Below are 23,535 nucleotides of genomic sequence, written 5' to 3' on the forward strand. Positions count from 1 at the left end.
AGGCGGTTGCCCTCGCTGCGAAGTAAAGAGAATGTTTCCTTCTATCCCTACAACGACCTGATGCCCTAAGTTCTGGTTCCTGCGGTATCGACACGGGCACCTCACGCTCCCTGGGACTCTGCCAGCCCAGCGGGGATAAGCCGGCCCCAGCCGGTTCCTGCGGTTGGCCGTGGGAGCCGGGCTTAACCGGCGAGGTTGGAGGAGAGCTGGGAGTCCCCACAGCCAGTCGTAGCCTTCTCTTGGGGTCCTTTCAGAAGATCCAAATTCCCGGGCGCGCCGGACGCCCCGGGAACCTCCCAACGCGTGGGGGCGGGGCCGACGGCGCTGGGGGCGGGGCCTGACGGCGAAGCGCGGGCCGGCTGGGTCTGAGAGCCTGCGAGAGGAGAGCGTCGCGGGCGACCGAACCGAGGTGGACGTGAAGTGAGGCGGGACGGGCGGCTGCCAGGCCGAGGTGGACTGGGGCGAGCCTAGGAGACGTGAGGCGAGGTGAGGTGAGGCTGGGCGGGCAGCCGGGCCGAGGTGGACGCGAGGTGAACGTGAGGCGAGGCGGGGCTGGCGGCTGGGCGGAGGCGGACGTGTGGTGAGGTGAGGCTTGGCGGGCGGCCGGGCCGAGCTGGACGTGAGGAGGGGCGGTGGCGCGGAGGCCCTGGCCTTGAGGAGCAGACCGAGTTCCCGCCGGGAGAGCCGATGTCCTGGCGGCGCGGGCTGCAGTCCTGGAGTTGGAGGGCGGGAGCCCCGCCTCTGGGCTGTAGTCGGTGCCGAAGGCGAGAAGAGCAGGGGAGGTGAGCAGGAGGAGCGGGGCCGGGACGCTGAGGCCGGAAAGGGTCCGGCAGTGACCGGAGACCGCCCCCGTGCCTCGGTCCGCCTCGGGCCTCAGCTGAAGAATGGCCCCTCGCGGGGGCCGCCTCCCTCAAGCGCGTCGGGTCTCGGCCAGGCTGGCACGGTCAGCCGCGGCGACTCTGCGGTCTGGAGACGATGAGCTAGCGCGACCGCCCCGCCGTGCTGTCGTCTTTAGGCCGTGCCGGGCCGCGCGCGACCATGTGCGGGCGCACCTCCTGTCACCTGCCTAAAGATGTGCTGGCCAGAGCGTGCGCCTATCGGGACCGGCAGGGCCGGCAGCGGCTCCCCGAGTGGAAGGACCCCGACAAGTACTGCCCCTCGTACAACAAGAGCCCGCAGTCCAGCAGCCCAGTGCTTCTGTCGCGGCTGCACTTTGAGAAGGTAAGCGCTGGTGTCTGTGCGGGGCCGGCTTCTGGACTCACGGGGGATGCTCATCCGCTTGGGTTGGGTTTGGCGCGCGCTCAGCCTCTGCGCACGGGTTCTGACCCCACAGCTGAGAACCACTTCCGACCTCACTGCAAAGAGAAGTTTGATCAGCATTTTCTCATTTTAGAAGATGAGGTCCTGTTCTTTGGGCTCGTCGGAATGCGCGCCAAATTTATTTGAACCCCCTATTTAAATACGCTTTTTAGGATCGCATGTTTCAAACCTCACTGATGATCAGGGTCATTAGTGTATCTTAAAAAAAAAGATTTCCATGCCCCATATCCGGCCAGATGAACCAGAATCTCTAGGCCTAGGGCAGGATTAAGACTAGCTCAATCTGAAACCCCTCTTGGTGTTCCGTGAACATGGAAGTTCCCATTTTTTTATGCTTCTGTTGATGTGTGTCTTTTACTAAAGCTAGGAACTGATGAGGTTGGTTTGGTTGTCTGAAGTTAAATTGCACTCACTGTTTCTACAGTATTTCTTCTGTAGTGTTAGAGTGACCAGTAATTCATGATCATGTTTTGGTTCTTTATCTCCTGAACGTGTGTTTGGGCATGTGTGCATGCACATGGGCACCAGTGCTAGCATGCAGTAAATAAAATGCTTAATTCCAGAAATGAATGGTTTCTCCATGTCTTAAGCATTTTATTTTTTTATCTTGAGATTTTTTTTTTTTTAAGATTTTTTATTTATTTATCAGAGAGAGAGAAGGGGAGAGAGCGAGCACAGGCAGACAGAATGGCAGGCAGAGGCAGAGGGAGAAGCAGGCTCCCCGCTGAGCAAGGAGCTCGATGTGGGACTCCATCCCAGGACGCTGGGATCATGACCTGAGCAGAAGGCAGCTGCTTAACCAACTGAGCCACCCAGGCGTCCCTTATCTTGAGATTTTATTTACTTATTTATTTTAGAGAGACAGCACAAGTGGGAGGGGCAGAGGGAGAGAGAGAATCCCAAGCAGACTCCACGTTGAGCAGGGAGCCAGAAGGGGCTTGATTCCAGGACCCTGAGATCAGGACCCAGCTGAAACAAAGAGTGAGGCGCTCAGCAGACTGTGCCCTGGAAGGGCTTCTCCGTATCTTAAAGCACTTTAAATGTCTGTGAAAAGTTATTAAAAATCATGATTATTTCCATCCTGGATTTTTATTCTATTTGATCCATAATACTTAAATCACTTTATAAAGTCGGCTGTACCCCTGCTACTTGTCAGAATTCTTGTGATAATATTATAGTCACGGTTCATTTCTATATTTGAAGTAAGCATACCAAACGTTGATCTTTCCGGTTGAATGAACCCCTGTACATGAAATAGTTTATTCTTGAGCTATTTTTACTGGGTGCATCCTTCCCTTTTGAAACTAATAAACTTGGGGCACCTAGGTGGCTCAAGGGGTTAAGCCACTGCCTTCAGCTCAGGTCATGGTCCCAGGGTCCTGGGATGGAGCCATTGGGCTCTCTGCTCAGCGGGGAGCCTGCTTCCCCCTCTCTCTACCTGCCTCTCTGCCTACTTGTGATGTCTTTCTCTCTCTGTCAAATAAATACAGTCTTTTAAAAAAAAGAAAGAAACTAATAAACTTTTTTTTTACTGAGAGGAAAATAAAAATAAATATCATGGGGAAACCTTAACTGGAAAAGGAAAGAATAAAACATGTTTCCTGAAACAAATCAGGAAGGCCTTATTTGAAGTGAAAAGAGAGACGGATTAAATGTATGTGCCTTTTTTAGCCTTGGTTCTCTCAATACCACGTCTTTAGATTTATAGAATGAATGTTAGCTGGAAGAAAAATTTAACAGATGTAAGGACAGAAGTGTAGAAATATTATAACTTGTCTTGGGGTTACCCAGTAAGTGAAGGGACAGAGCTGGGACTGTGGTCCAAAGCACCCAGGAAGTGGGTGCTTCCTAGAACTAGGAATGGAGAAGGTGGAGCCCCTAGCAAACATAGCCCCACCCCCCCTCTTTCCATCAGTGGTATGAATTTACTAGTGTAGTGTTTTGACTCCACACATCTAACAAATTTTGTTAAGATTGCTGAGGTTTGGGACGCCTGGGTGGCTCAGTTGGTTAAGCAGCTGCCTTCAGCTCAGGTCATGATGCCAGCATCCTGGGATCGAGTCCCACATCGGGCTCCTTGCTCTGCAGGGAGCCTGCTTCTCCCTCTGACTCTGCCTTCCACTCTGTCTGCCTATGCTCGCTCTCGCTCGCTCTCTCTCTGACAAATAAATAAATAAAAAAAAATCTAAAAAAAAAAAAAAAGATTGCTGAGGTTTCCAGGGCGCCTGGGTGGCTCAGTGGGTTTAAGCCTCTGCCTTCGGCTCAGGTCATGATCCCAAGGTCCTGGGATTGAGCCCCTAAATGGGCTCTCTGCTCAACGAGGAGCCTGCTTCCTCCTCTCTCTCTCTCTCTCTCTCTCTCTCTCTCTGCCTGCCTCTGTGCCTACTTGTGATTTCTGTCAAATAAATAAATAAAAATCTTTTTTTAAAAATTGCTGGGGTTTCCCAATTTTAATAAATATATGAGGTTCCATGTGTCTCTTACCTGTAAATTATAAAACAAAATTAGAATCATTATAGCTGTTCCTTAATCCATACCATCAATGGCTGGCATGTGTGGCACATTTGCATTTGAAACCTCTGATTTGCAAATTACTTCCTCTTTCATTTATCTACCCCAGCTCTACCAGCTGTTCTGGTCACAAGTCCAAAAGGGAAGAAAGAAAAGATGACTAATACTGAGCAATATTTTCAGTATTTTGGCCTCTCAGCCACTTTCTATTTATTGTTCCCAGAAGGGGGCAGCCTCATGTTTTGGTTTGGCTTAGAATTGTCCAGTGAACATACTAACTAACATTAAAGATGATGATCAGGGGGATTTGGAAAGTAGGATTTCTCAACCTTGGCACTATTTACATTTTGGGTGGGATGTTGTCCTGTACATTGCAGAATATTTAGCAGCATTACTGGCCTCTACCCACCAGATGCCAGTAGCATACCCCATTTTCTCCCTGCTAGATCTTGGTGGTGGGGAAAGTTTGTCAAAGTTGCACATTGAGAATATCAAATTTAGGGTGTGATTGTCTTGCAAATTCCTGATCAAAGATCATTTAGATGACCATTGTATAATGTTATCTCATTTATGCTTTGGATAGGGGGCTCTTCTGCTTGATTCTTGAACAGAGGATTCACAAAAGCTGTTTCTTTCCTTTTTTCTTTCTTTTTTTTTTTTTTATGATTTATTTCAGAGACAGAGCACACACACCTATGCACTACTATGGGGAGGGGCAGAGGGAGAGAATCTCAAGCGGACTCCCCGCTGATCACAGAACCCAAAGCATTTGATCTCACAACCCAGAATTTTCAACCTGAACCAAAAATCAAGAGTTAGACTCTTAACTGCCTGAGCCATCCAGTTGCCCCAAAAGCCCTGAACCTTCTTTATCTTCCTCCTATCTCAGATGAGATTAACACTTGGATTTACATTTTCTACCCTGCTATAAAAAAGAATAGTTGAGTCCCCAGAAAAATTAAATGAGACATAGCTATCATGACATAAGAGACTAGTTATTTTAGGCCCCCAGCTATTTTCTGCAATCTGTGTACTATTGGCTTTACTTACCTGAGCACACGCTTTGTTGTTTTTTTAGAAATTTTATTTATTGGGGCACCTGGGTAGTTTAGTTGTTTGGGCATCTGCCTTCAGCTGGGGTCAGGATCTCGGTGTCCTGGGATCCAGCCCCAAGTCAGGCTCCCCGCTGTGGAAAGTCTGCTTCTCCCTCGCCCCACTCCTGCTCCTACCTGGCCTGTGCCTTCTCCTTATCTCTCTCTTTCAAATAGATAAGTGGAATCTTTAAAAAATAAAAATAGGGGCGCGTAGGAGGCTCAGTGGGTTAAAAGCCTCTGCCTTCGGCTCAGGTAATGATCTCAGGGTCCTGGGATCAAGCCCCGTATCGGGCTCTCTGCTCAACAGGGAGCCTGCTTCCCTTTCTCTCTCTCTCTCTCTGCCTGCCTTTCTGCCTATTTGTGATCTCTGTCAAATAAATAAATAAATAAATTTTTAGAAAAAAATAAATAAAATAAAATAAATAAAAATAAAGACTTTATCTATTTGAGGGAGGGAGTGCAGAGAGAGGGGCTCCTGGCTGAGTGCAGTCTGACCTCATGACCCTGAGACCATGAACCCAGCCAAGATTCGGACTTTTAACCACCTAGGCAACCTGCCAAAGCTCACTTCTTGCAAAACTTCCCAGGAGGTGTCAGAATTACCACCAAAACAAACAAACAAACAAAACTCCATAGCTAAGGATTTTAAAGGAACAAAGGGAATGTTAAACAGTGTCTACCAGGTCAGGAAATAGCCTCTAGCTTTATCAGAGCCGATCCTTGGTAAAACTCCCCAGTGCTGTTTCAGAAATAAACAAGGTCCCGCATTCCTTACCTGAGATAATGACCCCAAGCCCCATCCAGTTTGTACCTTTCAGAGCCTGCGCACAGACCCTTTACCCTTATCCTACAGTTACCTCTGCTTCCTTATGTTAAAGTCTCCGCCCTAGTTGGACCACAGGCTTCATTAACATAACATAAGAAGTGTTAGAGGCAAATCTGTGTAACCTTAAAGTCACTTTTACACACCCTTATGTCTCCCTTTACATGAGATGATAAAGCTCCCCTTTCTAAATATTCATCCTAATTCTAAATAAAAGAAACAAGCTCACCACCACCCCCATCTCCATTTACCCCCTTCTTATTTGCTGCAAATAAAGTTTCCTTCGTGTGACAACAACTCCTGATATAGTCTTTATCTGTAACTCACCAGAGAGCAAGTTCCTGTTAAGCTCAGTTTTGTGGCCACCTGGGTGGCTCAGTCGTTAAGCCTCTGCCTCCTGCTCAGGTCGTGGTCCTGGGGTCCTGGGATCAAGCCCCATATTTGGCTCCCTGCTCAGAAAGAAGTCTGGTTCTCCCTCTCCTACTCCCCCTGCTTGTGTTCCCTCTCTCTCTGTGTCTCTATCAAATAAAATCTTTAGAAAAAAAGAAAAAGTTCAGTTATGCTACCATTTCTTTCTTCTAGGGTAGTCTTTTCCTTACACTGCATACTCATTAATTGCTTTTGTTTTTCCTGTCTCTTGGCATATAGTATACCCAGGCTTCCTCTGTCTTTAAGGGGGAAGAATACACACATATATACATATATACATATATACATACACATACACATACATACACAGTTGATCCTCATTATTCATAGATTTCAAGTTTGCAGATTTGCCTGCTTCCTAAAATTATTTATATTCCCCAAAATAATACTCATGTTGTTTTTGAAGCCATTCATGAACGCATGGAGTAGAGGAAATTTTGAGTGACCCAATGTACACATTCCCAGCAAAGCTCTACCTTCTTGTTTTAGCTCTTACGTTGTAAACAAGTACCCTTCTTGGAGTTGATTTAGTACTATGTTTTTTTGCATTCCTGTGTATTTTGTTGGTGATTTCACTGTTTAAAATTGTCCCCGGGACGCCTGGGTGGCTCAGTTGATTAAGCAGCTGCCTTCGGCTCAGGTCATGATCCCAGCGTCCTGGGATCGAGTCCCACATCAGGCTCCTTGCTCCGCAGGGAGCCTGCTTCTGCCTTCCACTCTGTCTGCCTGTGCTCGCTCTCGCTCGCTCTCTCTCTGACAAATAAATAAATAAAATCTTTTAAAAAAATAAATTAAAAATAAATAAATAAAATTGTCCCCACATGTGGCGCTAGGTGGTTCAGTAATTAAGCATTTGCCTTTAGCTCAGGTTATGATCCCAAGGTCCTGGGATCAAGCCCCATGTCGGGCTCCCTGCTCCACGGGAAGCTCTCCCTCTCCCACTCTGCCTGCTTGTGTTCCCTCTTTCACTGTATCTCTCTCCGTCAAAACTACATACATGCTATATACATATGTACATATCTTTAAAATAGTAAGAAATAAAATTGCCCCCAACCATAACTTTATGCTAAAGTGCTGGCTTGTATTCTTAAGTGCAAGAAGGTTGTAATATGACTTATAGGGAAAAACGTATTAGATAAACATCATTCAGGCATGAGTTACAGTGCTGTTGGTCATGAATTCAAACAGAGATACAGAACAAGGTTGTATACTGCTTAGTTGATAAAAATGTCTCCGTAGGCAGGTGGGAACCTAACCCTGTATTTCCCTTAAGAGTAGCAGTTCAAAAAAAAAGGGCAGCAGTTCAGAATTCCAGTATTCACAAATTCAGTGTTTGCAGTGACTTTTGTAGAACCTAACTGCCTGAATGAGAATGGAGTGTGTGTGTGTGTGAGAGAGAGAGAGAGAGAAGGGGATTATCTGATACAGGCAAGTTTGAGAAGAAACAGGACAGGATTTTTACAAGGAACACTGGGGGTAACCAATTAGCTTTATACAAAAGGGAAGCCCTTTGGAGACAGAACCACCGCTGATGATTCTTTTCTTGGAATTGCATCCTCTTGACTTTTCTCTTTCTACTCATTCTTTCTCATTCTGCTTTCATTTCTCTAGGTACTTTTATCTTAGATTCTGTTTTCCTTCATTACTGTGTTTTCTTTTTGTACCCCCCCCCAGATTAAATCCTGTGCTTGATTTACCTTTTTTTTTTTTTAAGATTTATTTTTTGGGGGGATGCCTAGGTGGCTCAGTCAGTTAAGCATCTGGCTTTGGTTCAGGTCGTGACCCCAGGGTCCTGGGATCCAATCCTGCATCAATCAGGCTCCTTCCTCATCAGGGAGCCTGCCTCCTGCCTGCCTATCCCCCTGCTTATGCTCTCTCTCCCTTTTTGACAAATAAATTAATTAAATCGTGGGGTTTTTTTTTTAAGTTTATTTATTTATTTGAGAGAGAGAATCTCAAGCAGACTCCCTGCTGAGCACAGAGCCTTATGCAGGGCTCAGTCTCAAGACCCTGAGATCATGAACTGAGCCAAAATCAAGAATTGGGACACTTAACCGATCTACTCAGGAGCCCCAATTTACTTTCTAAGAAACTTTATCCTCACGGCTTTAACAATTACCTTCACATAGAAAATTTTACTATTTGTTTTTAACTCTAACCTTAGAAAGATGATAAACTATAATTTGTGTGCTTATTTCATGTATTTAAATGATCCTGCAAGGTAGGTATTGGTTCACTCTATTTTTATAGATCTAGAAAGTTGAGGGTCCAGGAAGTTGAGACTAGTCCAACCTCATAAGTAGCAGAGACAGGATTTTTGAATCAGGGTCTTCTTGCAAAGGCTTTATTCTTTCCTCTATACCAGGGGCTGGCAAACTGGTCCTCAGATCAAATCTAGCCCCCTGCCAGTTTTTGTAAAGTTTTGTTAGAATACAGCCATGCTCCTTCATTCTTTGTCTGCTTTCATAATAACTAAAGGCAGTAGAGTTGAGTTGCTTGAGTCATTGCAACAAAGACTATATGAATTCACAAAGCCAAAAATACTTACTCTCTGCCTTTCACAGAAAAAGTTTGTGGACCCATTCTTTGTACCATGCTTCCTCTCTCTTAAGCTTTAATTCCATATCTCTCAGTGCTTGTTGGACATAATAAATAGCTTGGATTTTATTCTAGTGACTTTAAACAGCCTTTTTGTTCCATTCACCAATGAGGGATGAGGACAGGGTGTTACAGGTATGGTTTGTCTCTTCCCTGAAGTCTGAGCTTCACCTGAGAAGACCTGTTATTTGGGGCTAGGATCATCTAGAGCAGGAATCAGAAAACTAGGGCCCTCTGACCATTTCGTAAATGTTACAGAACGCAAAAACATCCATTCATTTATCTGTTATCTATGGCTGCTTTGTCCCTGTAACAGTAGTTATATTATAATTGTAATAGAGACTATATGACCTGCAAAATCTACAATACTTAATATCTGGCCATTTCAGAAAAATTTGCTGGGGCACCTGTGTGGCTCAGTCAGTTAAGCGTCTCTCTTGGGCTCAGGTCATGATCTCAGGGTCCTGGGATCGAGCCCCATGTCTGGCTGCCTGCTTAGTGGGCAATCTGCTTCTGCCTCTGCCTCTGCTACCCCCCCTGCTCATAGTCTCTCTGTCTCTCCCTCTCAAATGAACAAATAAAATCTTTAAAAGAAAGGAAGGGAGAGAGGAAGGAAGGAGAATTTGCCAACCTCTGATCTAGAGATATTTTCACTCACTTATCTGGCAATTGGCTTTGGTTCTCAACTTTGGCTGTTGACCAGAACACTTACATGTGGCCTCTCCATGTAGCCTGGGCTTCTTCGCAGCGTGACAGTCTTAGGATGGCTGGATTTCTTACTTAGCAGCTCAGTGCTTCAGAAGCAGTGTCTCTGCAAGCAAGAAGAAGCTGACATACATTTTATGACCTTGTCTTAGAAATCATATAGAGTCACTTGCGCCACATTATGTTGGTTACAAGTGAATCACAGGCCCATCCAGATTTAAGGGAAGGAAACATACACTTCACCTCTCAATGAGAAGAGTATCAAAGATTTTGCAACCATTTCTTTAAACTCCTACAGCTACAAACTAGAAAACAAAACAAAGAACTGCAATAGACTTCCCCACTATTATCTGAAATTCAACACATGATCTTTTTCCCAAATCAAGTCCTTCTTCAGAATTTTCTCTTATGCTCATTCTTCTAGGCTTAAAAATTTAATCTGTCCTATTCTCTTTTTCCATTTACCAGCACAGTTTTATTTTTAGTCTGTTTTTTGATGTCTTTTATTCTTACTACTACCATCATGAGACCCACCATATCCTTACCCCCAAACCACTATGGTAGCACCTAGAATGCACTGTCTGCTCATGGTGTCTTCCAACCCGTAGTGTACTACAACATATGTAATTGTGTATGTGCCTGCGTGCGTGTGTGTGTGTGTGTGCATGCACAGGTAGGCATTTTAATCTGTAGTTTTCATCAAGTTCTCAAGGAGCCAGTTACCCATCAAAAATTTTTAACAACTGGGGCGCCTGGGTGGCTCAGTAGGTTAAGCCGCTGCCTTCGGCTCAGGTCATGATCTCAGGGTCCTGGGATGGAGTCCCGCATCGGGCTCTCTGCTAAGCAGGAAGCCTGCTTCCCTCTCTCTCTGCCTGTCTCTCCATCTACTTGTGATTTCTCTCTGTCAAATAAATAAATAAAATCTTTTTTAAAAAAATTAAAATTTTAAAAAAAAAATTAAAAAAAAAATTTTTTTAACAACCATGTGTCAGAGTCCCCCAAGGGTATCCCCACATTTGGAGGTTCATTAGGAAGGACTCAACATATAAGGCATATTATGGCTAAGGTTTGTTACTGTGCAAGGATACATAATAGAATCAGTAAGGGAAAAAGACACCAGGGCATCTGGGTGGCTCAGTGGGTTAAAGGATCCTGGGATTGAGCCACGCATTGGGCTCTCTGCTCAGGGGGGAGCTTGCTTCCACCTCTCTCTCTGCCTGCCTCTCTGCTTGCTTGTGATCTCTGCCAGTCAAATAGATGAATAAAATCTTTTAAAAAAAAAAAAAAAAAAAAAGGAAAAAGACACCAGTAGGAATCTGGAAAAAATCCATGCATAAGCTTCCTTATCTTCCCTCCTTCCTGTGAGGAGGGATATACTAGGCATGTTCCTTCTCCAGCAGTGAAAAATGTAGTAATGTGTAGTGTTTCTGTCTCGGGTAACCCACTAGAAACTGAAAGTTCAAGGTTTTTTGTTTTGTTTTGCTTTGCTTTGTTCCATTTTGCTTTTAAAGATTTTATTTTAGGGGTACCTGGGTGTCTCCATCTGTTAAGTGGCCAACTCATGGTTTTGGCTCAGATCATGATCTCAGTCCTGGAGTTTAGCCCTGAGTTGGGCTCCATGCTCAGCAGAGTCTGTTTGAGGACTCTCTCTTTCCCTCTGCCTCTCCCCACCAGTCGCATATGCACTTTCCTCTCTCTTTCTAAAATAAATAAATCCTTAAAAAAAAATAAATCCTTAAATCCATATATTTTTTTTAAAGATTTTATTTATTTGAGAGAGGGGAGCACAAGCAGAGGGAGAAGCAGGCTCCCAGCTGAGCAGGGAGCCTGATGCAGGGCTCCATCCTAAGATCCTGGGATCATGACCTGAGCCAAAGGCAGACACTTAACCCACTGAGCCACTGAGGTGCCCGTTTTATTTTTTTAAATAGGCTCCACACCCGATGTGGGGATCAAACTCATGACCCTGTGATCAAGAGTCACAAGTTCTACCGATTAAGCCAGCCCCCCCAAAAGCCTGAGGTTTTTATTGGGTACTCCACCTAGCAAGCACCAAAATTCCACACTCCCAGAAGGAAAGCAGATAATCACCTAAACCTCATTTTTGCACAGACTAGGTAGGCAGAGTAAACCAAACCATCCTTGTCAGTGGGGAAAAGGGGAAAACTTTAAAAAATCCAAGTTCCCAGATGCTGAGGGCCAACCTTGTAAGCAAGCTCTTCTAAAAATAGCATCCTCAGGCTTGCTATTACTTCTCTGCATAAAACGACTTCCTACACATTCTTGACATTGCCTCTTTGTTCATTTAATTTCTTTCTTTCTTTTTTTTAAGTGTATTTGCTTTTAATAATCTCTATACCCAGTGAGGGGCTCAAACTTAGAACCCTAACATCAGGAGTCACATGCTCCTCCAACTGAGCCAGCCAGGCACCCCTGTTCATTTAATTTCATATCTAGTCTTCCCTCCCATCTCTTCTTTGTCTGCATTCTGTACCTCTTGTGGGATCTAATTTAAGAACCACCCCCACCCCACCCCTGTCCTTTCTGTCCCTTCTAAGAAGTTGATACTTCTCTGATCCATCTCTCACAGTGAGAGATGGAACTGAACTCCTTTGCTGCTCCTCATATGTACCACTTATATGGCCATTAGCCTATTGTATCTCAAATTATTAATATTTTAATGTCTTTGTGGCCTTATATGTTATGGTGCAAGCCCTTTGAGGTTAAGCACTTTCGCATGTGCCCCACAGCCCCCTGTGTGTGCCTTGATCATAGCATGTAGCTCATTGTATTATTGTCTGTGACATGTGCTTCTTGAGACCTGGGCCGCATGAACTGCTAGGCCTAGCATGTCTCTCATACAAGACACTAAGTAAACGTTTGCAGAGACTAAACTTCTTTGTATCCCCCACTTTACCCAAGCATTATGTCTTATATTCTGATAAATGCTAAAGAACCCAAGTTACTCACATCGTGATAAATCGTTAAAATTGTTTTCAAGGGATGCCTGGGAGGCTCATTCGGTTGAATATCTGCTTTCGTCTCAGGTCATCATCCCAGGGTCCTGGATCAAGTCCTGAATTGGGTTCCTTGCTCAACAGGGAGCCTGCTTCTCCCTCCACCTGCTACTCCTCCTGCTCGTGCTCACTCTCTCTCTGACAAATAAATAAATAAAATCTTTATTTTTAAGAAAACTGCTGAAAGAAATACATTAAATAAAATTTTTCTCAAGTAGAATCTTTCCCTTTTAATAATCTCTGTATAATATTGTATTTCAGTGTAATGTAATGCATGTGCCACATTTGGTTTTCTAAATTTCATTATCTCCACTGGATATTAACCTTTTCCCATCACAGGATGCAGACTCATCAGAACGTATCATTGCTCCCATGCGATGGGGATTGGTTCCATCTTGGTTCAAGGAGAGTGATCCTTCTAAGCTGAAGTTCAACACTTCCAACTGTCGTAGTGATACCATAATGGAGAAACGTTCCTTCAAGGTAGGTAGTGAGTCTAGGGAAAAGGCACATACTCTGGTCTTTTTTCCAGCAGAGCTGTTAGTGCCTTCTATACCTGAGGAAAAAAATAAGGTTCTCCTGGAAAGTGTGTTCCCAGTTGCTAATAATGTTGAGTGCTGTTAATATATATTACTGCATGATGAGTCATCCCAAAACTTAGTGGTTTAAAACAAAACTATTATTATTTCTCATATTCTGTAGGTTGACTGATTTCAACTAGACAGTCTTCACTTGGAGGTTCTCATGCACTTATAATTAATGCAGCTGGGGCTGGAGTATATTATTTAATCTTTTCAATAGCTATGTGAGTGGTAACTTTATATAAGAAAAGGAGGTACAGAGAAATTAAATAACTGCTCTAAAGTCTGCATACATTGGTGACCTGAGATTTTAACTGAAGTCCATGACACATTGTGTCACTAAAATCTTATCTTGATCACATTTTCCCTCAGGTACCTCTCGGAAAGGGAAGACGCTGTGTCGTTTTAGCAGATGGATTCTATGAGTGGCAGCGATGTCAGGTTAATAGCCAAAGGCAGCCATATTTCATCTACTTCCCCCAAGCAAAAACAGAAGAGGTACTGTCAACAGTGTTCACAGTTGGTATTTGGAAGGGGATAGATTTGGAAAGGATAATCCAAAGTTTCTTTCAGAACTTTTTAAAAAAATAACTGCTTTATTGAGGTATAATTCACCATGAAATTCACCTTCTTAGAGTATGCAAGTCAGTGATTTTTTTTAGTATATTCAAAGTGTTCATTTTTTTTTTTACTTCATTTTTTTAATCATCATGATTCTCTTCATGAGATACAACTTACATTTAATAAAATTCACCCTTTTTTTTTTTTAAGAGATTTTATTTATTTATTTGACAGAGAGAGAGATCACAAGTAGGCAGAGAGGCAGGCAGAGAGAGAGAGAGAGGGAGAAGCAGGCTCCCCGCTGAGCAGAGAGCCCGATGCGGGGCTCAATCCCAGGACCCTGGGATCATGACCTGAGCAGAAGGCAGAGGCTTTAACCCACTGAGCCACCCATGTGCCCCTAAAATTTACCCTTTTAAAGTATGTAGTGGTTTTAGCATTCAAAATGTTGGGTAACCATCCTGTTTAATTTCACAACATTATTATCACCCCAAAGAGAAACCCCATGCCCATTTTTTAATTCAATTAGCCAACATATAGTACATCATCAGTTTCACATGTAGCATTCAGATAGAGTGTTCAGTAATTCATCAGTTGCATATAACACCCAGTGTTCATCACATCACATGCCCTTCTTAACGTCCATCACCCAATTACCCCGTACCCCTCGCCCACCTCCCCTCCAGTAACCCTCAAGTTTGTTTCCTGTAGTTAAGAGTCTCTCATAGTTTTTCTCCCTCGTGCCCATTTTTAATCATTTTCTGCCCCCAGCTCCTGACATCATTATCTGCATTTTTGAGTGATGTTTTCACTTTGTATAGAATTCTGGGTTGGCAGTTCTTGGGGTGTTTTTTCCAGCACTTAAAAAAAAAAATACTCCATTGCCTCTGGCTCTTCTAGTTTCTTTTGAGAGGTCTACTGTAATTTCTTGTCTTTTTTTCTTCTGTTTGTAATGTGTGCTTCTACCACTTCTCTTTGCCTAATGCCTTCAAGATTTTCTCTTTGGTTTTCAGCAGTCTGAGTATGAGTGTGTAGTTTTTTTGTTTGTTTGTTTTGGTTTTTTTTGAGTGTATAGTTTTTATGCATGTGTGTGTTTGTGTGTTTGACATGTTCTCTGAGCTCCCTCGGATCTGTGCTTTGTGTCTTTCATAATTTTTGGTAAATTTTCAGCCATCATATACTCAGGTATTTCTTCTTACCCATTGCTCTTCACTTCTGGGATTCTAATTACACGTTAGACAACTTGATATTGTCCCATAGTTTGTTCTTTCGTTCTTTCTTTCTTTGACAGAGGGAGAGATCACAAGTAGGCAGAGACGCAAGCAGAGACGGAGGGGAAACAGGCTCCCCGCTGAGCGGAGAGCCCAGCTCAGGGCTCAATCCCAGGACCCCGAGATCATGACCTCAGCCAAAGGCAGAGGATCAAACACTGAGCCACCCAGGCGACCCTGTCTCATAGTTCTTGAATTTTTTCTTCTGTGTATTTTATTTTTCTCTGTACTGTAGTTTGGTTAGTTTTTGTCAAGTCTTTCTTATTTTGCCAAGATTTATTCTCTGTTAATGTATGTTGTCTATGTTTTCTACAAGAGTCTTTAGCTTATTAATTAAACTTCTTTAAAATTCCCTTTCTGATAGTTTCAGTATTTGGGAAAAGAAATATCTGGAGTCTGCTTCTGTTGATTTCTGTATCTCTTGGCGGTTCATTGGGGTTTCTGGCTTTTTTATTTGTCTTGTAATTTTTGATTGACTGGTATACATTGAGACTGAGATGAATAATATTTATGTCTGGAAATGGATACACTTACCCTTCTAATAGGCCATTAATGTGTGAGATTGAGTGGATCTTATCAGGAGTTGAACTGGTTTTTGTTGTTACAATTACCTTTATTCACTACAGGCTTTAAATTTCTCTGTGCCATCTTGTGTTCAGGGTAAGGGTGATTTTCCAGAGGGGTTTTCTCTAGCCCTGCTTCCTTCAGCTCTAGTACCTCCCTTTAGGCCTGTGCTTTGGAAAGGATCTCTCTATGCTCTTGCTTCTTCCCTAGAATTAGGCTGCTGTTGCTGTCCAGGTGGTGCTTACTCATCTAAAGGGTGGGAGAGTGTTCTTTAATGTCTTCATACAGCCTCCATCTCAGGCAGATCTGTGGCCCTGGCTGTCAGGCCCAGGCTTTCTTAGGGATCCTACTCCTTTCCTAGGGGAGTAGAAGGATTTTTCTTTAACCCTTCCCCAGACTCAGTGGATTCTTTACCTGTATCTTAGGGGCAGTAGGCTTTATTACCCATATCCTGGCCCCTCAAGGCTTTTGTTTCTTAGATGAGAAGTGATTGGGTGAGGCTTGTGCCTTTCCTGATATAAGAGAGCTCCCCTCCTCTAGGCATGCACCAGCATGGAAGGCTTTCTCTAGTCTTCTGCTCTGCCCCTATCTTTCTTGTGAGCAGCTGGGAAAGTTCATGGAGAAGAATCTGCAAGCTAATGCAAACTCTCTGGATGTCTACAGCTCTCAGGGGTTCTGGGATCTCAGGCTAGCCCACACACTGCTTTTAGCAATTTGGTAATAATTTTATCTGAATGAAGGCCTTGTCTTCCTCCTGTTGCCACCAGTAAGCCAGTGCTTAAGTTTCTCTGATCCCTTGGAGGCCCCTGTCTTCCCATAAAGTTCATGCCAGTTTCTTGCCCAGTGAACTCAGTTTTCTGATGAGTTTAAGAAAAGCTGTGATTTTGGAGGTGCCTGGGTGGTTCAGATGGTTAAGCATCCGACTCAGGTCTGGATCTCAGGTTCATGAGTTCAAGCCCTGCAGTGGGCTTCCCGTGGTGCTTGAAAATAAAAAATAAAGATAAAATAATAAAAATGAAAAGTTATGATTTTTGTAAATTATCTAGCTTTTTTCTTACTGTTAGAGTGGAGGGGGTACTCTAACTTGCTTTCTGTATTCTAGGTTTTGAACTGAATCTTAAATGGCAAGTAGGAGCTGGCATGATGAGAAATGGCAGGATATTTTGGGCAGAGGAATTTGCTCTAGCAAGATAAAAAGGCCCAAAATTGCACAAGGGCTTCATTTACAGATAGCTGGGTTTGGTTCAAATTAAAATTATTAGTAAAAGCTAAAATGATGGGCTGAGTTGTAGAAGGCCTGAATGCCCATTGGTGATGTTGGTTTGTATTCTGAAATTGTTGAGCCATAAATCCATAGCTTCAGTGGGTACTTGCCATCAAACTGGGGCGCGTGAGTGGCTCAGTGGGTTAAAGCCTCTGCCTTCAGCTCAGGTCATGATCCCAAGGTGCTGGGATCAAGGCTCTCTGCTCAGCGGGGAGCCTGCTTCCCCATCTTTATCTCTGCCTATGTCTCTGACTACTTGTGATCTCTGCCTGTAAAATAAATTTAAAAATAATAATAGCAATAATACATGGGGTGAAGTACTTGCAAAATGATTGCTTTAAGTCTTAAGTAGTAGCCAACCTATGTGTATGAGGGGGATGCTGAGTATCTAATCTGCCCGCATACTTTGCTTCCAGTCAGGTAGTGTTGGCACTGTGGACGGTCCTGAGCACTGGGAGAAAGTCTGGGACAACTGGAGGCTGCTGACAATGGCGGGGATCTTTGACTGCTGGGAGTCCCCAGAAGGAGGAGACCTCGTGTATTCCTACACCATCATCACAGTAGATTCCTGCAAAAGCTTGAATGACATTCACCCTAGGCAAGTCACAGTTCGTATCCCTGGGTCCAAAAGGGGTCAGCGGAGGGTTTGTACTCTGCTTTTAGATAAGTAACTTTTGGATCCAGTGTTTCAGTATGCACAAATTTAGAGTAGCAGTCGCTTTACAAAATATAGTTATGGTCAGTTTGGCTATAATATGACATGCATTCCTAAAAGTCACTACATTATGCCAAACTGTACAGTGAAAACCCAGTAACTTATGGGAAAAGCAGACAAAACCTAAAAATATATCAGGAACATATTAAAAAGTAATAGGGACTTATTAAAAATAGTGTCACATTTGTCTACATAGATACTACATTAAATATGGCACTTTACCTTAGAAAGTTCCAGAATTTGCTGGTGGAAAATGAGTGTCAGAGAAATTGTAGCTTATAAGCTATCATGAAATGGAGAGAAGATTATGCAAAATTTGTGATGTTTTGTGGCTTTAAATCCTGGGGCATTTTTTTCTGCCTTTGAAATTTTCCTTCAGTGGGTACCTGGGTGCCTCTGGCTCCCATCATAATCTTGGGTAAAGGAAATGTTGGGGTGCCTAGTGGCTCACTTGGTTAGGTGTCTGCCTTCTGCTCCGGTCGTGGTCTCAGGGTTGTGGGATTGAGCCCCATGTAGGGCTCTCTGCTCAGCGGGGAGTCTGCTTCGTCTCACTTCCCTCTGTGCTCTTGTTGTCTCTCAAATAAATATTTTTTAAGATTTTATTTAATTTATTTTTTTTAAAGATTTTATTTATTTATTTGACAGACAGAGATCACAAGTAGACAGAGAGGCAGGCAGAGAGAGAGAGGAGGAAGCAGGCTCCCCACTGAGCAGAGAGCCCTATACAGGGCTGGATCCCAGGACTCTGGAATCATGACCTGAGCCAAAGGCAGAGGCTTTAAACCCACTGAGCCACCCAGGCACCCCAAGATTTTATTTATTTGAAAGAGAGAGTGAGAGCAGGCTCCCCGCTGAGCAGGGAGCCCGACATTAGGCTCATCCCAGGATCCCGAGATCATGACCTGAGCTGAAGGCAGGCACTTAACTGACTGAACCAACCAGGTGCCCCAATAAATAAAATATTAAAAAAAAAGAAGAAGAAGAAGGAAGAAAGAAAGATATGTTGCTTCAAGGCATGCATTTATAATAGATACAAATTTAATCAAAATTGAACATTTTGATCCAGCATATAGCCTCCTTCTCTACTAACTGCTGAAAATTCTTCAGCATTTTCATCCATGCTCATGTCTTCTGACACTGAAAGCTTTGGAAATTGCATCACCGTTTGAAACCACCAAGCCATCTATTACGAGCACTCAGAGGAGCCACTTCTGTGGTCTTTCAGGTCTTCATGTATAAATAATGCATTCTTTTTTTGAAAAAGCAGTTTTTTCATGTTTGTCATTCAGTCCATATGCTAAAGAATCTCTTCATTGTTTCTGTTCCTTTAGATATGATTGATACTGACTTCATGATACTTCTTGAAGTTGTTGCAGCCATAGACATTCCTTTTATTTTCACGATGTTGTCACTGGTTCATTCCTTTATGTCTGTTGCTAAGGAGATATCACATGTTCTCTTTTTACTTTGAAGATGCTCTAATAGTTCGGGCTTCTTGTCAGTACTTAAAAATTTTCCACCTACATGCACTGCTTCACATGTTTTGAGCTAGATCCTGAAAAAAAAAAAAAAAAGCAAGCATTGGCATAATAGATTATATGTGTGTAACACTTTAACAGGTTTTGCCAGATCTGAGTGCCCTCAGAAGTGATACTTAATGTTTTGCTGAAAAGAATGTAGTGTTGCACAAAATAGGATTATCTATTTTAGCCTTGTCCTAAGCATTCTGTGTGAAATTATACTTTCATGTGATATAGTCGTGGGTTTTTTTGCTAATTTAAGATAAATTCCTGTTTCATCTAATCTAAGACACAATTGGTTGTTTTTTTTTTTTTTTTTAATAAAACATTATTTTATGCACTGCCAAGAAAATAAAGCATGGGGCACCTGGGTGGCTTAGTCAGGTAAGTGTCTACCTTTGGCTCAGGTCATGATCTCAGGGTCCTGGGATCAAGTCCTGTGTTGGGCTCCCTGCTCAGCTGGGAGCCTACTTCTCCCTCTGCAGGCCACTTCCCCTGCTTATGTGCTCATACTCTCTCTCTCTCGATCAAATAAATAACTAATTTATAAAAAAAGAAAAGTAAAATGTTCCAGTTACTTCCAACTGAACTGTAATACAATGCAGAGATGCCATTCATCAGAAAACGCTTCTGGATTTCAGAGACTAAATTTTTTTTTTTTAAGATTTTATTTATTTATTTGACGGAGAGAGAGATCACAAGCAGGCAGAGAGGCAGGCAGAGAGAGAGGGAGAAGCAGTCTCCCCGCTGAGCAGAGAGACTGACGCAGGGCTCGATCCCAAGACCCTGAGATCATGACCTAAGCTGAAGGCAGAGGCTTAACCCACTGAGCCACCCAGGTGCCCCGAGACTAAATTTTTTTTAAAGATTTATTTATTGGGGCACCTGGGTGGCTCAGTGGGTTAAGCCTCTGCCTTCGGCTCAGGTCATGATCTCAGGGTCCTGGGATCAAGCCTCCCATCAGGCTCTCTGCTCAGCGGGGAGACTGCTTACCCCTCTCTCTCTGCCTCTCTGCCTACTTATGATCTCTGTCAAATAAATAAATAAAATCTTAAAAAAAAAAAAAAGATTTATTTATTTATTTGAGAGAGAGCTAGAAAGCAGCTGGGAGAGGCAGAGGGAAAGAACCTCATGCAGACTCCCCAGTGAGAGTGGAGCCTGTCATGGGGCTCTATCTTATGACCCTGAGATGATATGAGTTGATATTAAGAGTGAGATGCTTAACCCACTGAGCCACACAGGTGCCCCAATTTTGTAAAGTATTTTTTAAAGTACACATTTAATTTGTTGAAGTTATCACTTTTAATTATTAAAATAGATGTTTCTGCATTTATCTCCTAAAATGAACTGTACCACCCATCAGCGAATGTGTAGCATGCTTTGCATTGGCCTAGGACATAAACTGAAAACCAAACAGGATCTTTTCCTAACATCTCCATGGGTACCAGGAGTCATCTTAGGCAGCAGCATTCTTGCTTTCTAAGGCATAGTTTCCTAGAGTTCACAATTAGGTGAACAGCTCTTTCTTACTGTAAATCTAGAGATTATTACTGATAGGCAGATTTTCCTTTTAATTTCCCTTTAATTCTAGGCTGAGTCATCATAGAAAGTTCACCAATGAGGATGTACATTGGAGTGCAGTGGATCCAGTCATAACACTATGCACTGTCTTTGCCATAAAACTGTAAGCTGGCTCTTATAGGGTCGAATTTCATGCCCTGTCAAGTTGTGGTCAGGGAGCACATGGCAGCAAATCAGCACATGAGGTGTAGAGAGAGGACAGGTTTCTCCTTAGGATGATTTGTGCTGACTCAGGTGTCCCTTCTGTCCGTATTCTCCCTCTACCTCCCATCTAATGTCTCTACCTCGCTGGTTAGGATGCCTGCCATATTAGATGGAGAAGAGGAAGTCTCTAAATGGCTTGACTTTGGTGAGGTCTCGACTCAGGAAGCTCTGAAGTTAATCCACCCCACAGAGAACATCACCTTCCATCCAGTCTCTTGCGTGGTGAACAACACCCGAAACAACACTCCTGAATGTCTGGCTCCTCTCAACTTACTGGTCAAAAAGGTAGGGGCCTCTAACGATCCTTTCTGAGCTTTCTGTCTTATGTCAGAATATCTTTTTCTTTTAGGATATGGCCTTTCACAATCAGCTTTAATTTAAATCATCCAAGATTCACATTTCCTTATGTGTGGCAAGATCAGGAGAGCATTATTCTCAAAACTGGCTGTGACTCAGACTCCTTAGGAGAGCACTTTCGAAATGTAAAATGTTGGACCCTATCTAGACCTACTGAGTCAGTATTCAGGGATGGGCTTAGGCTTCTGTGTCATTAAGAGCTGCTTCAGTGAGTCTGATAAACCATGTTTGAGGACTCCACATCTAGAGGGCGGTTGTAAGACAAAGGAGCCCTTGTCCATAATTGTATCTTTGTCTGCAACTGTGGAGGTTTTTTTGTCTCTTTCCTGTACCTCTGCTTTCCCAACTACAAGTTGAAGGAGTTCCAATCCTTTTACTCCTTCAGGAGGATTTGAGAACATTCCTGACATGAACTTTAACTTTTTAGGATTGGCAAACATCTAGATGTGTTTTGAAGGGAAGGTGAACAGACCAAAGACCTCCAGTGGGAACAGAAGTTACAGAGCAAAGCTTTAGGAATACCAGTTGTTTCCAGGTGGCACCGAGGGACTTAAGTAGGCCATGGCTCTGAGTGTTCCAAGAATAGACTTCTTAGAATGCCTGAGAAGTGTTACAGATAATGATTACAAAACAGCTAATTCCCCATTTTTCTGAAAGTTTCTAAGTTTTTCATACTAAGTGTCATCGTGGGTTTTTTTGTTTTTTGGTCTCAGTTCTCTGCAAACTCCTGCAGTCCTGATCCTTTTATTCATTAGATGTCTCTAAAATGTAAAAATGTAATGATATACATTCATTGTGTACTAGACACTGCCCCATTTCTGCCATGGTCTTTACTCCTGAAGAATTCCCATTCTGGAGAAGTGGCATTATGGGAATTCAAAACCTTTGGTTCAGGGTTAGAGTGCAGGTGTGGAGAGCAGGAGGGAACAGTGCCAGTCAAGGACAGGCTGCACAGTGGGGAAACAGGTCAGTGTATTCAGCCTTAGCTGAATCCTTAATCATGGTGACTTTTTGAAGCCATACCTCTCCAGTTTCATTTCCCAACACTTAGCCTGGTCACACTTAATTACCCTCTCCTGTGAGAATGCACCAGTTTGGAATGCCTGTCAGCTCTTTTCTGACTGACTGGTCCCACACATCTCATCTCTGAGACCTGCTCTAAGAGCTCCTCCCTAACCCTTGCACTCCTTGGAGCACACTCAGTTGCTCGTCCCTTCTCCTCACTCTTGACCAGTGAGCTCCATCTGGCTCTCAGTAACATTTTCCAAGCCTGGGTCAGTACCTAATACCTCTTACCCTGTTTCTTCCCTTGACATTGGCCTGTTCCCAAAAGCTTGAGCTGGGTGGTTTGAACATTTTCTTCTTTCTCCTAGGAGCTCAAGGCAAGTGGTAGTAGCCAGAAGATGATGCAATGGCTGGCCACAAAGTCCCCCAAAAAGGAAGAGCCCAAAACGCCCCCAAAGGCAGAGTCAGATGTGCCCCAGTGGTCCAGCCAGTTCCTGCAAAAGAGCCCACTCCCCACCAAGAGAGGAAGTGCAGGACTCCTGGAGCGATGGCTGAAGCAGGAGAAGGAGGAGGAGCCTGAAGCCAAGCGGCCTCACAACCAGTAACACCAGATTTTCAGAGACTAAGACCATGGTTTGCTGCATTAAATTTTGTTGCAGATAACAGATGCTAGTGTTACACGTGTGTAGATTTGCTTTTGGATGAGATAACGGAGTGTTAGTTGACAGTTGTGGATTCATGAGTGAGTGGCTATCCTGGCTGCAACCAGGAACCCAGAGTAGAGCAAATGGGCAGCCTGGGAAGAGTAAGGGACCACCAGCATCAGTAATTCATAGGGTCCTTTATACTTGGTATGATTGGTAGAGCCTTCTCTCAGTGCTAGACCTTGCTGGCAGTTCTCAGTATTGCCAGCAGACTGGAGTACCAGTGGCTCACAGAAGGCTGTTTTCTGCTCAGCTTTTGGATTCTGTCACCCTTTTGGAATTAAGTTCTTAAAACATTGTATTTGTTTCTGAATAAATTATATTTGATAAACTGTTTACATTTCAGAAAATGCTGCTGCAGGGGAAGTTCTGGGTCTTACAGTTTTCTCCTGGCATCAGTCCTAAGGAATGGATTTTGTCACAAACATGGAGCACTAGGGCTTTCTGTGAAGGAAATTGCTTTTTTGGAAACAGCAGAAAGGCTTGTCGAGAGGGTGGGGAGGGGAGTGGTTGTTCTTTGTTGAGCCTTTGTTCACTCAGTATTGAGAAGTTTTGTCAATCCTTTAGCTTAAAACCAAGCTGAGTGCTTGCTCCAACCTGAGACTAGGGATGTGGGGCGTGGCTGGGGGTGGGGGTGATGGGGCACAGAGGCCAAGAACCTGTACTGACCACGGAGACCATAGGATCTGGTTGAGGAGAAGCCCCAGTCAC

At 43.6% G+C, this 23,535-nt stretch overlaps 1 protein-coding gene across 2 annotated transcripts; it reads left to right on the forward strand.

The window, feature by feature from the left end:
* Nucleotides 1-325: 325 nt before the first annotated feature.
* HMCES (5-hydroxymethylcytosine binding, ES cell specific) lies at nt 326-23,160 on the forward strand. Of its 2 annotated transcripts, XM_004738627.3 has the most exons (7): nt 327-486; nt 1,016-1,221; nt 12,837-12,980; nt 13,451-13,576; nt 17,155-17,336; nt 20,851-21,043; nt 22,489-23,160. In XM_004738627.3, exons 2-7 carry the CDS (start codon nt 1,039-1,041, stop codon nt 22,723-22,725), a joined length of 1,065 nt encoding a protein of 354 aa, XP_004738684.1. In that variant the 5' UTR covers nt 327-486; nt 1,016-1,038; the 3' UTR covers nt 22,726-23,160. The 2 variants fall into 2 exon arrangements, with proteins under 2 accessions (XP_012910552.1, XP_004738684.1); XM_013055098.2 differs by lacking the exons at nt 12,837-12,980; nt 13,451-13,576 and having other exon boundaries at nt 326-486.
* The last annotated feature ends 375 nt before the right edge of the window (nt 23,161-23,535 follow it).

This window comes from Mustela putorius, unplaced genomic scaffold (genome assembly GCF_011764305.1).
Source record: "Mustela putorius furo isolate JIRA1106 unplaced genomic scaffold, ASM1176430v1.1 tig00003850_pilon_pilon_pilon, whole genome shotgun sequence".
Taxonomy (NCBI): Eukaryota; Metazoa; Chordata; class Mammalia; order Carnivora; family Mustelidae; genus Mustela; species Mustela putorius.

Excerpts from the sequence above, each read along its gene's own strand:
- HMCES (XM_004738627.3), top strand. The coding sequence starts at position 1,039 with ATGTGCGGGCGCACCTCCTGTCACCTGCCTAAAGATGTGCTGGCCAGA. Across the intron at positions 13,577-17,154 it reads CCCAAGCAAAAACAGAAGAG|TCAGGTAGTGTTGGCACTGT; the intron begins GTACTGTCAACA and ends CTTTGCTTCCAG. Across the intron at positions 17,337-20,850 it reads TTGAATGACATTCACCCTAG|GATGCCTGCCATATTAGATG; the intron begins GCAAGTCACAGT and ends CTCGCTGGTTAG.